This window comes from Gallinula chloropus (assembly GCF_964237585.1).
Source record: "Gallinula chloropus genome assembly, chromosome: 1".
Taxonomy (NCBI): Eukaryota; Metazoa; Chordata; class Aves; order Gruiformes; family Rallidae; genus Gallinula; species Gallinula chloropus.
The window spans coordinates 185,935,039-185,951,847 of record NC_140085.1 but is presented as its reverse complement, the minus strand read 5'-3'; the positions used below and the strand labels follow the sequence as shown (position 1 = coordinate 185,951,847).

The 16,809-nt window shown below is 39.9% G+C and overlaps 1 protein-coding gene across 1 annotated transcript in view; it reads left to right on the top strand.

The window, feature by feature from the left end:
• Positions 1 to 16,809, top strand: part of LOC311201787 (complement C4-like) — a 48,980-nt gene that overhangs the window by 14,208 nt on the left and 17,963 nt on the right. Inside the window, exons 12-25 of the mRNA XM_084276231.1 lie at positions 348 to 545; positions 2,500 to 2,691; positions 4,165 to 4,314; positions 4,720 to 4,846; positions 5,193 to 5,264; positions 6,864 to 7,061; positions 8,063 to 8,174; positions 8,398 to 8,468; positions 9,394 to 9,533; positions 10,673 to 10,885; positions 12,128 to 12,179; positions 12,866 to 12,946; positions 13,991 to 14,194; positions 16,381 to 16,456. Of these exons, the coding sequence (XP_084132357.1) occupies positions 348 to 545; positions 2,500 to 2,691; positions 4,165 to 4,314; positions 4,720 to 4,846; positions 5,193 to 5,264; positions 6,864 to 7,061; positions 8,063 to 8,174; positions 8,398 to 8,468; positions 9,394 to 9,533; positions 10,673 to 10,885; positions 12,128 to 12,179; positions 12,866 to 12,946; positions 13,991 to 14,194; positions 16,381 to 16,456 (1,886 nt within the window). The remainder of the gene's footprint in view (positions 1 to 347; positions 546 to 2,499; positions 2,692 to 4,164; positions 4,315 to 4,719; positions 4,847 to 5,192; positions 5,265 to 6,863; positions 7,062 to 8,062; positions 8,175 to 8,397; positions 8,469 to 9,393; positions 9,534 to 10,672; positions 10,886 to 12,127; positions 12,180 to 12,865; positions 12,947 to 13,990; positions 14,195 to 16,380; positions 16,457 to 16,809) is intronic.

Below are 16,809 nucleotides of genomic sequence, written 5' to 3'. Positions count from 1 at the left end.
AGAAGAAGGTGAAGGGAAAGGTCATAAGCCAGTAGACAGTTGGCTGGACCTGGACACTCAGAGGGCTCAGATATGTGCACAATATAAGACAGAGAAAAGTTCCTGAAGCACAAATTCACTTTGTGGTTTTGAGCCATTGATTCTGATTCTGAAAGAGCCAAGCCTGTCAAGGAGACAAAAGAAGGTGAGAGATAAGTACAATCCTGTACTTTGACTCCAGGTTCTGCTATTGAGGTCTCAGCTGTGACTCGTCTGATTTCCTAGCATTTTTCAAATAACCTGGCAACCTATGATTTATGAGTGTCTTGAGGGACACTTGACTCATTCTGTCCTTGCTTCCCTGACAGGTAAAGGCTGAAGAGGGGAGAGAAAAATTAGAATCACCTGAAGCAAGTATCACAGCTGAAAGATACCAGTCTGCTTCCGCAAACTACCTCAGCATCAGCATTCCACATACTGTCGTGGCACCGGGAGATACCTTACGCATCACCCTGAATGATATTCGCCCATCTGGCAGTGGAAATATCAACTATTTCTATTATATGGTAAACTGAACAATAGCATATCAATAATTTCTTTTAGAAATTATACAGTCCAGGACATCTATCTAGTTACTTTGTGGGAAAACAGAGGGGGGTCTAACAAAGGACAACTGAGATGATCAGTGTCCCAGAACACGTAAACCTACCAAGAGAGATTGAGGGAACTGGGTTTGTTCAGTTCAGTGAAGAGGCTAAGTGCAAGTCAATATTTGTAGGTATATAATATACAAATCTTAAGGGTTTTTTTCCTGAAGATGGACACATAGGCACATGTTTTAGTCTGTGGTTTCTAATAGAATCTAGAGCAAATAGGTCCATGTGGGGCAATGTTTTTCAGTATAATTATGTGGGTGTATATATTTCTGAAAAATGCTAAACTGACAGCCTTAAAAGTTGAAATCCTAGATGGATAATTTCTATGATTTCTATGACAATTTAATATCTCTTAATCCAGATCTCATTCTGTCCCAGTCCTTCCAGTTTGTGTTCTTGCCCTGCAATAAGCCATTATTAAATATTATTTTTATTGGTCTGATTCCTGTAAATACCGATCAGCTATTACAGAACTTCCCACCTTGTTTTGTATATATATATATAAACACACATATATAATGTACACCTATGCATATACATATATATATATATATAAAAGATATTATCCCTGCAACTAGAAAACCTAATCATATTCTAGGGAACCTTGAATATCCCAGCCATTTATAGTTAACTATTGCTTATTTCATGAATAATGTGACTCTTATATTACCATGGGTCTATGTTACCTGCTCCTGATACTAGTGACAGGTAGGTTACTTTTACCTCCAACAGCTAAGGATCAGTGAAGACACTGGCTGGTATGGCCCTAAATAGCACTCTGAAACTGGATTTGAAAAGCAGTTCTATGGATGGAAAAGCCTGGCATCAGGAATGCAATGTATTTATTTTGCTGAAGGAGACAAATGTGTTCATGAATACATTCCAAAAGTGAATCTGTTGAATGTCAAAAGTGTTTAAATTCCCTTTTCCTTTTCTTTGCCATAATTTCCCTTAGCAGCTTAAATTTCCCAGGACGATAAGCACCATGGGCATCAGTTCACATTTATTTTTAATAGAACTTAGATATAGTGTAATAATTATATCCCTAGAAGCTAAATTTAGGGGTTGGGTTTTATTTTAATTGGATGACTTAGCACAGGGTTGGAATTGCCGCTGACAGGCTACAGGAAGGCATTGCTGGAGATGAGCAGTGAGACTTTCTCCCAAACTTTGTTCACCCAAATGAAGGCAGTGAGGATCTCAGACCAGGCTGCAGCATGTCTTTGTTTCTTCCTGAAGCCCTTTCACTGTGCATTTAGGAAGGCTGCATGTATTTTGTTCAGGGAAGAGCACTGTTAGCACTGCCACTATGGCTGTTTCCCCACTCCTCTGACAAGCCATGAATATAATTTGCATCACATGGGAAGAAAAGAATTAAATAGTGCAAAATGGGCTGAAATTAGTTAAGGGCCAGTCTGTGATACTTTATCCTCAGTAACTTTTTGGGTGAAACCTCCTGCTCCAACCCCTCCACACCATCTAAAAGATTAAGTACTGATGACAATGCTGATGATATCACCCTCCGGAGGGTGGTGACCTGTCATTGCAGAAGACAAAAATAAGACTGTTATCTGGAACCCGCTTTTGCAAGCTGCAAGACTGGGTGAAAGGAGGTAGATTTGTGTACAAACCTAGGCCACAGGACCAGCAAGCCACAGGCTTACCACCTTGTCCCTGTGCTAGAGGCACTGTGTGGTGGTTTCCTCCAGGCTACTGGTATGCAGCCTGGGATTTAAAACAATTAGGTGCTGCTAGAAGAGAATAAACTTTAAATAGAATTGGCCTCAGAAAAATGTATTTATGTATATTCAAAATACTTATGTCTATTCAAAATACTCAATTTCTGTTTATTTCTGCCTTGCAGGTTGTGGCAAAGGGTAACAGTGAGATTTTGGAAAGAGTCCGCTCTTCAAACCAAATAATAAGCCTAAAAATCACTGAGAAGATGGTACCTGCCTTTCGCTTTTTAGCTTACTACTTCATTGAGAACCAGGGGCGTCGAGAGATTGTTGCTGATTCTGTATTGGTGGATGTTATGGATGTCTGTGAAGGAAAGGTACCTTCAAAGCAAGTAGCTTCCATCATTAAAGTCTGGAATAAAAACCAAAACATGGTGTATCAGCAGAGCAAATGCAGGTCTGGGGTTTAAAAAAGAAATAGATGACAGAAATTTTCTTTTTTTTTTTTTTTTTTTTAAAAAAAGGGAGTTGTCAGGATTCTTGTTAAAAGATAAAGCTGGGAAAGGCTCCCAGGAGTGATGATAACCTTCTTCCATATGACAGGCTATACCTCAAAGAGATGAAAATACATATTTTCATGGAGGTAAATCTCACTCTGCTATTGCCTATATATTAGAAATATTCAGGGGAAAAAGCAATAGAATTTTTGAGGAACAGAATCTCTTTATAACCTTGTGTTATTGTAGTGACGTTTTTCAAATGAATGAAAGGGTAGCAATTTACTGGAAATATTTTTTAAAAGAATTGGAAGTAAATTTTCAAGCTTTTTCATTACTGTTAAAAGTAATTTTCTGATATGTTTAGCACTTAAATAAGACTTAAAAAAACCCCAATGAACCAGTTTACATTAGAAAAGGAAGCGTGGCAGAAATAGGAGTCCTTCCATACCTTTCTTTCATCTTCCTGCACTTCTCCCTTTTTTGGTACCATAAAGTAAAAAGGAAAAAATCAGACAAGTGAATTTTTCCCAATAACATGAAACACAATTGTTCTGAAGTGTCAGCCATCTAAAATTATTTTTTTACCCCTGAAAGCGTTTGTTTTGTAAAAAGAATTTGATAGTCCATTGGGAAGAAAAACCAAACCAAAACAAAACAAACCAAACCAAACCAAAAAATCCCCAAAAAACCAAACAAAAAAAACCTCAAACCAACAAACAAAACTTGCAAGAAAAAGTCTCCTTCTCTAACACACAAGGAAATGCTTCAGTCATAAGATGAAAAAACCCAGGAACAATCAATTTGTTATTTCTATCAATAATTCCCCGTTAATCTAATAGTCTCTGTGACTACTTCTTCCTAAATGACAGAAGTGTCTACATCAGAAACACACCAGATCTGAGCCTGGTCATGTTAGAAAAATTCAAGTGTGAGATGGGAAGAAGGTAGTCCCATTACAGGCTGTTTCAAGACAGTTAATTTTGTACACTAATTGTTTTTTTACTGTATCATCTCATGATGATTTTGTTTCTGCTGGAAAATAATAAAATTACATTGAAGGCCCTAGTTCATTAAATCCATTACACATGGTTTCAGTTCCCTTTGGTGTCAATGAAAGGCAGTATCCAATATCTTGCATGGACACATCTTTTAACCCCCAACTTTGTCCTCCAGTGAGAGATACCTGCATCTACATCTTCCAAAAGGCAGGATCCCAACCAGAAACAGTGCAAAACAGGGCCATCCCCCAGCCTATAGCTGCTGACAGTCACAGCTGACTCTATTCCCTACCCAAAAAGTATGCTTTTCATTAACAAATGTGACATTTTTGTTTTGTTATTTTCTGTTTAGATTAAAGTGAGAACAGAGCAAGACGTGTATGAACCGACAGATAATGCCAAGTTACAGATTGAAATGGACCATGTGGGAACAGTTGCCTTAGCAGTGGTTGATAAAGCAGTTTTTATTCTTAACAAGAAAAATAAGCTTACAGCCAAAAAAGTAAGATATTTTTAAGAAGAAATTCTCATATCCATTAGTCGATTGTTTTTTCATGTCTATTGAGAGGAGCAAAATGTAATTAATGGCTTAACCACAGTTTTGCTAAACTTGAGAATGTTTTTGCTTTTACAATTTAGGATACATTTAAGAGTAATTATATATTTAAGATGGAGATTGCCCTGCTGCTGCACACCAGTTTGTACATTAAAAAAATCCCAACAAATTGAAAGTATATCCCAACCAAAGCATCCCTCAGCTTTACCCTGTTTCCAGGTGCAACTTGTACCACCAGGGTGTGTTGCTTCTGCAAGTCAAAAGGCTACAATATTTTTTTAATATATTTAAAAAAAAATACCCAGACTTTGGCAGATGTTTACAGTCCATCTATGCTATTTTATTTGGCAGGTATTTAAAGCTATGAATTCGTATGATCTTGGATGTTCTGCAGGTGGTGGTGCAGATAGTGCTCAGGTTTTTACTGATGTTGGTCTGGCCTTTTTATCAGATACAATTACATCCAATGTTCGGGAGGGTAAGTGCAATCTGTCCTTTGCTTTAGATGTTTATACAAGATCAGTGGGGAAAGCTGGGGAAGCCAATTGCTTAAAAGTCAGAAACATTTTATTGTGATGGTGTAAGATCTCCCTTGCCTGTGGATTTTTCTTCTGTGCTTCCACTGATGCTGGCAGCTCAGATAGCCCAGATCTTGGCCTTTGCTCTCCAGCTCAGCTAGTGTGTACAGCAGGTGGCCAGGGCCGGAAGGTAACTCAGCACACTCTGAATGAAATAGGTCTTGAGATGAATCCATGAATGACCCAAATGTTGAGGTTGTTACTGTCATAGTATCATAACCAAGCTCTTCTTTTCTGCTTTCCCAGACTATAAATGCCTTGAGACTGACAGAAGACAGAAGAGATCTTTGGATTTACAGAAGCAACTGTCAGGAATTGGTATGATTGTTGCACTTGGGACGAAGAATCCCAGACACAGATACAGACTGGGAGAAGAGCTTCTTGAGAGTAGCCCTGCTGAGAAGGACTTGGGGATTGTGGTGGATGAGAAGCTTGACATGAGCCAGCAGTGTGCTCTTGCAGCTTGTAGGGCCAATGGTATCCTGGGCTCCATCAGGAGAGGAGTGGCCAGCAGGGACAGGGAGGTGATTGTCCCTCTCTCCTCTGCCCTCATGAGGCCCCATCTGGAGTCCTGTGTCCAGATCTGGGGCCCCAATACAAGAAGGATGTGGAACTGTTGGAGAGGGTTCAGAGGAGGGCCACAAGGATGATTAGAGGGCTGGAGCACCTGCCCTACAAAGAGAGGCTGAGGGAACTGGGCTTGTTCAGCCTGGAGAAGAGAAGGCTGCGGGGGGACCTCATTGCAGCCTTCCAGTACCTGAAGGGAGCTTATAGGCAGGAGGGGATTCGACTTTTTTAAAGAGCAGATAATGGCAGGACAAGGGGGAATGGACTAAAGCTAAAGGAGGGAAGGTTTAGATTAGATATTAGGGGGAAGTATTTTACAGAAAGAGTGGTGAGGTGCTGGAACAGGCTGCCCAGAGAGGTAGTGGATTCCCCGTCCCTGGAGGTGTTCAAGGCCAGGTTGGATGGGGCCCTGGGCAGCCTTGTGTAGATGCAGGCCTGGAGGTTGGTGTCCCTGCCTGTGGCAGAGGGATTGGAGCTCTATGATCCTTGGGGTCCCTTCCAACCCAGACCATTCTATGATTCTATGATTCTATGTCTGCTCATCTAGGTAGCCTGGAAGGTTTAGCCGGGAGAGGCAAAGGATACTGGCTGGGACCTAGGAACCAAGAAATGATGGAACAGTAAAGGTTACCAAGATGTTAATGGTCATAGTATTTGCATTACATGACATGGTGGAGCATAGGCTTCTATACTGTGCTACATGACTTGATGCATTGTCTATCAAAACAGCTCTGAAAATAAAACCAAAGAATGACCTGGCTACAAATGGAAACTAATCCAACAGTTTGTAATCCTAAATGGGAAGTACTTCTATTAGATAACTTCTCATGGAATCATTATCACTTAAAATTTTTTTCATTTGTATGGCCAGAAAAATTTTCATAGGTCCTAGGTTTTTTTCTTGACTGTTTTGAAGTTAAGGCACCTTTAGTACTTGTGCTCCAATTACATATAATATTTTGTCTAAAAAAATTTGATATTTCTTTGCCAAAAGACACAAAGCCTTGAAACTGGGATCCTCCTTTGATATCAGTCTCTTCATTCAAGAATGAGAACACTGGCATGACTATATCAAGATATCTTGTTCCAGTGCATGAAAGAGGCATTTTTAATTTACAGTTTGAATTTGGAGAGAAAATTTAGAGTAGAATACCTAGGATGCCTTGGGGCCCATTCTTTCCTCCTATGTTTGTGGGTTGGTTTTAGGATGGAGAACAGGCCCCCCCAAGCTGAAGGTAGACTTTTGTAATCACAATTCACAACTGCAAGGAGTGACAGGAATGAGCACAATGAGTGCCTTTACACTTACCACTAGTTCTCAGGACTAATACTGGGCTTATTACATTGCAGCCAGCAAATATCAAAACCCTGATCTACATAAATGCTGTGAAGATGGAATGAAATTAAATCCCATGAGGCTTCCTTGTGCGAAAAGGCTAGAAAGAGTGACTGGATCCCCTGAATGCCGAAATGCCTTCCGGGACTGCTGTGAGAAAGCCACAGAGCTCAGAAAACAGAAGCGGAGGACCAGAGTGGGCTTGGCACGATGTAAAGAACAGTCATACGCAACTGGCTAGAGAAAAATACCCTTCATATGGTGGCAAGGGAAGGTTAAGACAAGTGAATTTTTCCCAATAACATGAAACACAATTGTTGAGAAGTGTCAGCCATGTAAAATTATTTTTTCACCCCTGAAAGTGTTTGTTTTGGAAAAAGAATTTGATAGTCCATTGGGAAGAAAAACCAAACCAAACCAAACCAAACCAAACCTCCTCTGAGGTCAGGGCAGGGAAGTTTTCACATCACTCTTTCAGTGAGCTGCTATAAAGCAGCACCCACATGTCCATTGCATCTTCACAACTGTACACTGTGAAGGTGGGACTGGGACATGAAGCTTCTTGGGGTGAGAAACGGCAGGCACTGCTTTAGCCACTGTTGGGCCAGAACAGACTTAGGAAGGAGTTGTTGACCTCTGCTTGTAGCAAATGGGGTGTTTTTCTGCTTTTGGGGCTCTGAGTGATCTTGGATTCATGACTGTTTTATTAGTGGTGCTACTGTTACAACACCTGAGTACCTCCAAAGCACTACCTCATGAGATGGGAGACCACTTCAGCCTCTCTCTTCCTCTTTTCATTCTAAAGTCTAACTGATCACACAAGAGATCGTCTCATACACACACACAAAATTCATGTTAAGTGCAATTTCTGCTACCATTTTTCTCAGATGTCCCCTTTCCTGCTCTGTCTGTCACAAATATGGTATGGTGGGACCATCTTTTCAACACATTGCTAAAGGGGAATGTTTTCTTGTTCAATAGTGTATAGTTATTGAACATGGAAAGAAGAGTTTTATTTTTGGTTAGTTACAATCTTTTCTCATTATTGCTTTTTTTCAGCATTTTACTTTTTAATGCACATGATGAAACTCAGGTGAAGACTTTTCATTCATGATGGCTTTCATGCAGCTTTCCCTCCATCAAACTGACTCTCTTAAAGACAGTGTAAGGTCAGAAGCCAAAGACTTCAGAACAGAAATCTTTTGTTTTTCAGACTTTGATGAGCATGAAGAAGTGTTTGATGAAACTTCTATCAACTTGCGCAGCTATTTTCCTGAGACCTGGTGGTGGAATTTCAAAGAAATCACAAAAGCTGGAAACCATAGGTACTGTGTTACCTCACTAGGTTATGGGAGTGTTGGACTCGATGATCTCTTGAGATCCCTTCCAACCCCTACAACTCTATGATTCTGTGATACGTCTAAATTTGTACAGTAAAATGTGTATAAATTTCAGTTTTCAGCATTATGTGACACAAAGGACTTCCATAAATTACAATATTTACCTTTTATACATCCTTCCTAATATATTTTATTTTGTGTTTCTTAGTGTAGAAAACTTTGTTCCTGACACTATAACTACCTGGGAAGTTCAGGCAATAAGCATATCTCCTCAGAAAGGTATAAGTATTGGGTATTTTATTTGGTTTCTTTGTATGGATGAATAGAAAACATACATTTTTTAAAACAGAGATACAGTGTTGTGGTGGCAGAGTGAGACAGTCTGCACTGAAAAACATGGAGTTTAGGTCATGATGTTCACCCCTCTGTTTAATGACATTAAAGACCAGCTAGAATTTAAGGGGTAGATTTATATTTATAAAGGAGACACCATGAAGTGGGCTGTGAAGGAGGATGGATTGTACAATCAAAACTGTCTCATTTATTTCAGTCTATAAACCGTCTCATTTTAGCTTCCATACAGACAGGAAGCCACAAGTAAGGTAGTACTAGTAACACTGAATATATTAATATCTCTGGGAATGAGTTCTAGCCATCTCAGAGAAGCATGAAAGTCTGTGGTCTCTGGAAAGCCTAAGAGAAGAACACCAGGAGACTAGCAGAGGATCACCAAGGGCTGGACACCAGAGAGCCTGGGTTCCCAGGTGCTGCTCACTGAGAGCTTCTAGGGATTGACTGGGACCATGCAGGAGGGACAAAGGGTCCACCTGGTATTTCCCACTCCCGATTTAGAAAGGGAGAGTCATCCAGGGTGCAGTGATGGGCATAGAGTTTATTTACAGAGAGTGAGGAAAAGTCATTGTGTTTTAAGCATGGCCTTTGCAGGAAAGCTGGGCCACCTTTCACTCTCAAGAGCTATAAACACTTCTGCCAAATTCTGCCTATTGAAAACCATGGGGCAAGTCATCTACCCCTGAGATAAGTCTCTAGCACAAGTGAGTTGAAATGTTTTCTGGATATGCCTGTCTCACTCACCCTCTCTTGACTGCAAGGTAGCTTAGGCAATGATATTGCTTAGACATTTAACCTTTTATGAGCTGATGTTAAGTGTGTAATTCTTAACTCTTGTTTTTTCTCATCCCAGGATTTTGTGTAGCTGACCCCCACAGCTTTGCAGTTTTCAAAGACTTTTTTGTGTCCCTGAGATTACCATACTCAGTCAGACGACATGAACAACTAGAAGTAAAGGCAGTGATTTACAACTACCTGCCCAACGATCTCCAGGTAGTGTTATCACCAACTGCTGTGCTATACACCTCTTGCTAGCTACATGTATAGCTATTAATAATTTAATGTAGATGATCTAGTCACCTTTCAGTGCCCTCCTACAGCCCAGACACAACGCTCTTCATTTGAAAGTCTCCCGAAGGACAGGACCCAGCTCTACTTACCAAACTTACTGTATAAACCAGATTTTATTACCATATTTTACACACAAATTGCTTGTCTTTGGACATGTATTCTCCCCTGTCATTGAAGCAACCAGTTACATCTTTGCTGCCTGCCAATCTTGCCAATACCCAGTTGCTGATAAAGCAGGTACACAAGATGCAGTGGAAATTATGAGCACATAATCCAATATATTAGCCGGAAAATTCATTGTGTGTACAGTGCAAGACATTTTGTCAGCATGTGACACCTATTCAGCTCTGCTTATGGTTACAATTGCCATTGGACTTCAGGGCCTCCCACATCCTTGGGCTGGTGCTCTGTTTTTCATCTCTTCCCACCTCTCAGCTAGTTCTGCTTGACCAGCACCTTATAAACTGTGTAGAATGCTGTAGAAATGAGATGTACAGAAATGTAATATCCTTCTTACTTCCCCATGGTTCAGGGATATGCCAAAACTACATTGCAAAGTCAGTGTAATGAAGAAATGCTCACTGATTTTCCTTCACAGCCTTAGTCAGTGTAGATGAATGTTAACAATGTTAGCAGATCATAGGGGTGTAGAACAATTTAGGTCGAAATGGACATCCAGCGGTCTCTGATCCAACCTGCTGCTCAGAGCAGATCCAGTTAGTGAAGGTTGTTCAGGGCCTTGTCTAGTTAAATACTGGGTATCTCCAGGGACGAAGCGTCCACCACCTCTTTGGACAATCTGTCCCAGCATTTGATCACTTCTTGCTGAAAAAATTTTCCCATTTTATAGATGGAGAATAAGAAGTTTGGGGACATGAAGTGGGAAACACTTTCCATCTTGCAAAATGTCTTCATTGCTATTTCTTTTTTAAGCAAAATCTAGAGCCTCCTGTGATAATTTTTTTCATTTCCCATTCTTTTCTAGACATGGTGAAGCTTGTGTATTTTTCCTGTCCATTGATGCACTAAACCCGATCACAGACATTGCCTTGTCTCCACAGGTTACAGTGATGCTGGATGCAGTGAAGGGGCTGTGCACTGCAGAGCTGACAGAGAAGGCTGTGAAGATGACACTGACGGCCAAGGGGAACTCTGCAACACCAGCCTACTTCTCAGTAGTCCCTCTGATTACTGGAAAAATTCCAATTACTATTACTGCCTACGACGCTGTTTCTGGGCACAGTGATAGCATTAGGAAGTACCTCGATGTTGTGGTAGGTATAACTAGTTGAGGGCAGGAACTTCAGAGACACATGTTTCTCCTCAAACATCATATTCACTATGTGTGGAGATCTTGTGGAGGGAGTGAAATCCTAGAAACATAAGGCTGGAAGCAATCTCAGGAAACCAGTTTCTGAGCAAGGACTGAGCTCTATCACAGGGAAGAAATTAAACCCTGTGTTGGACTTATGTATAGAGTACAAGGAAATAATTGTTCTGTAAGGTAAAAAAAGCATGCTTCTACCCACAACACAGCAGCTTCCTCCATGCAGACAGTGTCCATCTCAATATTTAATTTCCACCTGCTTCATCAATACCTATAAGAAATATTTTTCCCTTATAGAGCTAATACTGATGTTCATCTAGTAATATTTTGAGAAAGAAATTGCCTCTGCTAGGTATAAAGCTTAACCTTATTCGACTCCTTCTATTTAATGAACCTTCAAGCTTAACAATAGCATAGCTAAAACACATATATGCAAAGAAAGATGTATTGACTAATGCCTTGGTTCTCTTTCAAAGTGATGAAAAGGTGGAGACTTGTAGAAAAGATGACACTCCAAGAGTCAACACTGACCAACACAAACTATTTTCAACCTACACAAGAAGTGCAGTATATGAACCCTTACACCTGTAGGCAAAGATAAAGGCACAGGATGCTAAGAACTTGCTGTTGTCACAGGACATAACTTTTCTAGAGATGTACACAGCCTCAGAGTTTGGTGCTACACCAAAAAAGCAAAAGCATCTGTAAAAAAACTTTGTTAAGATATAGACTGTCAGAACAGGGATGTGTGAGAATCAGAAGGGGGGAGAAAAAAAAAAAGTTTTTACCAACAAATGAACTGAGAAATTGATGGATTTCATAAATTAGAAGTTTATAAAACTGAGTCCACATGTGAACTGGACATGCATAGCTCACAAAGCTGGGAATAAATTTTGAAGTTTAATTTTTCTGGGTTATTTTTGGTGTTAAAGGAATTTCTTCTAGGGGAATATTTGTATAATAATAATTGTTTTTTAAGTCAGTAGAGTTTATTAGCATCTCAACTGGGAGATTGAAATTCTGCTTTGAAGCTTCAGTTTTACCTGGAGAGAAATCTAACTCCAAAACAACCTGTTTCTGCCATCTGCTGGTCTAGTGCCAGGGTGGAGATCACAGATCTTCATGCAGCTTAATTTTAGGTGTGAGTGCTTGCAAAAAGTTTTTTACTTTTCCTTCCTCAATTGTACAGGCTGAAGGAGTTTTACAGAGAGAAGAGAAAACCATTTGCATTAACAATGACTGTAAGTTATGCAAAATAATTACATACAGATGTGGTTTGGGGTAGGGACGCAGAATGTAAAGCCTGGTGTGAATACCTGATGGTTAAAGTGAAATAATTCTTAATGTACCCAAATTGTCACACATGTCCTCATCTGATCCATAGCAAAAGATTCAGGAAAGAAAAAGAACTTAATTCTAAGTGCTTAGAACTGATTTGTATTACTGTGTTTCAAGGTAGCATTCTTTAAATATTATATAGGCATCTATTTAATTTAAAAATGGGTCTTAAAAGGTAATATAAACTAGGCTCATTTCAACCCAAAATTTTTCCTAGTGATTGAAAAGTAAATCGATTTAAGAAAGGTAAGGATGTGAAAGAGTTGTCAGGACATGGAATAGGCTGCCCAGGAAGGTGGTTGAGTCACCATCCCTGGATGTGTTTAAAAGACAAGTAGATGAAGTACTTAGAGATATGGTTTAGCACAGGACAGGAACAGTTTGACTCAATGATCATAAAGGTCTTTTCCAACCTTGAGATTCTGTGATTTCTTTTCATAAATTTCCATTTAATGTTTCTGATAACATTTCTGTCCTAATTGCCATTAACTGTGAGTTGTTTAATGAAAAGCATTGTTCTAAAATTGCACTGTATGTTTTCATGTTTAAAGAGTCTGGATGTAGGTCTCTCCTTGCTATTTATTTACAGTAAATTCTCACACATTGGACCTGAACATACCATCTGACATGGTACCGGATTCCGAGAGTCAAGTGTTAGTTAGCCTGCAAGGTAAAAGGAATCTTTTGTTCACAACATCTCCGTAGGTGACAACAGTCTTATCTCCTTGTACTGCTCATTCCCAAGCTTCACATTTCCATTCTCTCTTCCTTTTTTCTGCTTTGTCTCAAATGGTCTGTGCTACATGCCCAGGTCATAAACCAAAACAAACCCAAGGTTGATCCACTGCCTTTCCTCTTTCTGATTACTCCTTTTCCGCTTGGATATAATAGCTGTACGCAGTCCATCCTGGCTCACTGTGCCCTGGATTATTTTATGAGAAGGCCAGAGGAGAAGGGAAGAGTTCACCTTCTTTAGTACCACACTGCATGTAGATATGTGGAAGTTTTCTTCAGTCATCAGAAATAAATATGCCAGACACTAATGTCTAAGTTCTGGAAAGATCTGTTTTTCTAAAGAGAAGATATTTGCAACCATGTATTCATTTAACCAAATAACTGTATATATATTGTATATATGTACACTCCTGCATACATATTTTAAAAAACATCTACTAGAAAGTACTCTTATTAATGATAAAAACATTTTTTTCCCAGAAAATGTAAAATAATGCATTCTTGATGCAAAGGGTATTGCCTTCTATTTCCAATCTCAAGTATGGGGATGGTTGACTTCATCAAATAAGAAAATTACAGAAAGGGAAAAAAAAAAAGAACTCTGTAAAAAATGTTTAGCATGATTAAGGCACTATCTTTTGTCCTCTGTGGGAGGATTACGTCTGGTTTTCTCAAGACTTTTCCAGCCCAAACCTGAAGCGCTGGTCTTGCCCCTTTTGATGCTTTCCTGACTCCAGCATCCTCAGGACTCTTCTCCATGCTCCTTCGCTGCTCCAGTCTCCTGTCTCCAGCTTTCCCAGGGCCTCACACCTCATCCTTGGTTTTTTCTAGTTTTGCCAAGTCTTAAGTAGCCAAAAACTGTGTCAAGAAATACCAGGATATGCTGGAGTGTCAACCTGCAGTTAATATCACCTTTCTTCATGTTACATCAGCCAGTTTTAAATATGATGTGTACTATGGTTTATGTTTTTTACAACAGGAAATATTATGGGTGACTCGGTTGAAAATTGTCTTAGTCTCACTGGAGTTGAGAAACTTATTCAAGTGCCCACAGGCTGTGCAGAGCAAACAATGGTGAAAATGGCCCCTGCAGTCTATGCCATTGAGTACTTGGATGCCTGTGACCAGTGGGTGAATTTAAATACTGAGCGGAAGGAGAGCGCCATTGCCATGATCGAAAAAGGTACGCAGAAAAAAACTCAGTGACAACTGACAAAGTCTTTGTTATCACTTTGCACTGCACTGTAACCATTGCTACTTGCCAAAGGAGTGAGTGTTGTCTTAACACAGCCATGCAGAAATGCCTCTGACAGTCTGCAGACAGACATGAGAAACAGATTTAGGTGACTAATTGCCTACATCTGATATTGCACGCTACTAACATTCACAACCCACCCTCTCTTTTGCCTAATTTAGAAGCAGAAAGTAAAATCTGAGCTAAGCAATTTCAATCCTTTTCAGAGTAAATGGATAGCAAAAGCCAGATGGTTATTTCCCCCTAATGTAGATGTGCAAAGTCTCCTTCTTTGGAGATATTTAAGAACCATCTGGACGCCTCCCTGTGAGACCTGTCCTAGGGAACCTGGTTTGTCAGGGGGGTTGGACTCAGTGATCTCTTGATCGCTTGATGCCTTCCAACCTCCACAATTCTGAGATTCCGTGTTTCTGTGAAAATAGATTGAGTAGAATTATGTTCTAAAAATTCTTATTTTTCTCCCTGGATCCTGGACAGTTCCTAGGATAACCAGCTGAGATGTAGACATCTCTGCTGCAGATGTGCTCGTCAAGAGGAATATTGCTAAGGAAACTCCCAATGGTAATCACACCACTGACACTTTCTTTTCCACACCGTAATTCACTTAACAGGCAGAGCCCAGTGTAACTGTTAAGCATGTATCCTTTATTGCATTGCTGGGTGCTTAGGGATCATTCCTCCCAAGGCACACCAAGCTGTAGGTGTAGCTTGTTTGTATACAAACATTGCATACATATTCAACACATTTCTGGGAAATCTAATACATATTCATAGATATTTTGGGAATTGGGGGTCCCACCTTCTTTCTTCCTTCTGTGGTATTTCCACTTCTCAACTAATTTGAGTCGAGGGGAGCTCTTCCCCATCCATGTCTTCAAGGGTGGCAGCTTCATCCTATCACACTCTTCAGTTCATTATATATCATGGGTGACCCAACTTCCACATGTGCATTCAATGAAGGCAAGAATTCCTCTTCTATATATCTACAACGTGTCTTCCCCAAAGCTCTGCTTATCTACCAAGTTTTCTCCTCAAGGCCTTTCTTCTAAACAAAATTACCTTATTCATAGCTTTCTTGTTAGTATGTTACATCATTCAAGGATGGATTGTTTGTTGGGGCTCTTGTTACCTTCTAGCTATGGTTGGTTTCACAAAGGTCTTTTTATTAATCATTTGCATCCCTTCATCATCACATGAGCTAGAATGACTCCAACAGCAGTGGACCAACACAGGGAGGGAGTTTCCTTAGGGAGGGGGCAGCTGCAAGGATGTGTCTTGAAGAGCCCATTCCGAGACGTGATCCAGAACTGATGTTAAATGTACAGCAAAAGCAGGACCACAGCATGTGGAAGTGGAGATGTTCCAGCTCACAGGCAGTAACATACAGCCCAAGAGTTATCAGTACAGTAGCAGGTACAGCTGATGTAACTGTAACAGTGTGCACATGTCTTCAGACATTTCAGCAGTGAAAAATAAGGGCATAAATAGAGATTAAAAATATGCTAACAGTTACTAAATGCAGGTCTTTGCCTGCATATCCAGATTGCCTAACGTGACATGAGATCCTGCTGATCAGTATTTTGTATTATGAGCATTTAGTTCTTATATTATGCTTTTATTGATTCTTAGTGAAGTTCACCAGGGTAGAAAATGAGTTGTGTGGCTATGGTACAGACTGTTTCAAGATAGTAACAGTCAAGATCTCAGGCCACAGCTCATGATTTCTAAGCCTATGTCTGACCCTAGAGAATATGCTTTGTGTATTCTTGATGCCATGCACCTTAAAGTTAGCATCTTGAAAAGCTGTCAATAATGGGAAAGAAGTTTCCCAAGATTCACTACACAGAAAATGCTTTGTAACTATCAGTACTTGCAGTTTTCAGGTTATTCTCATGGCTCAATTAAGTCAAACAATTCAGAGCACCTTCTAAGCCTAGAGCTTTCTCCGTGTCAAAGGCCTGATGACCTAATAATTTCCTCCTAAATGCACCAGTGAACATGTGCTCTTCCACTAGTCAATACTGAACATGTCTATGGTAGTACAAGTGATGTATGAAAACACCAAAGAAATATGTGTATTCACTGAATAGTTATGTTCTATCCTGTTCATACAGGTTATGCTAGGCTGCTTGAATTTCAGAAGGCAGATGGTTCCTATGGAGCATTTAAAAGAACCCCCAGTAGTGTCTGGTAAGTGTATTTTTCATAATCAACTTTGGTTCATTTTTATCTAAAATACCACTAACTATCATTTGATGCAGCAGAAGTTTTTCTAGGGGGATGGATTTTCAAAATCTGGTGGGCATAGTGTTGGCTGTATACTTTCATTATGGATAGTCAGCCATGTAAGTCTCTGAGCATGTTTAGTCCTTGCTGAAGGAGGCTTAGCCACTGCTTATTTTGCATTTGCCACCAAGTTATTTCTATTTGGTCACTAGGTCAAGCTCACTAGGTGCTGTATTGAATGAGTCTACAGCATTACTGTTTTTTTTCCTATCAATATAGCCTTCTATAAATATATGTCAGCATAAGTTTGGAACATT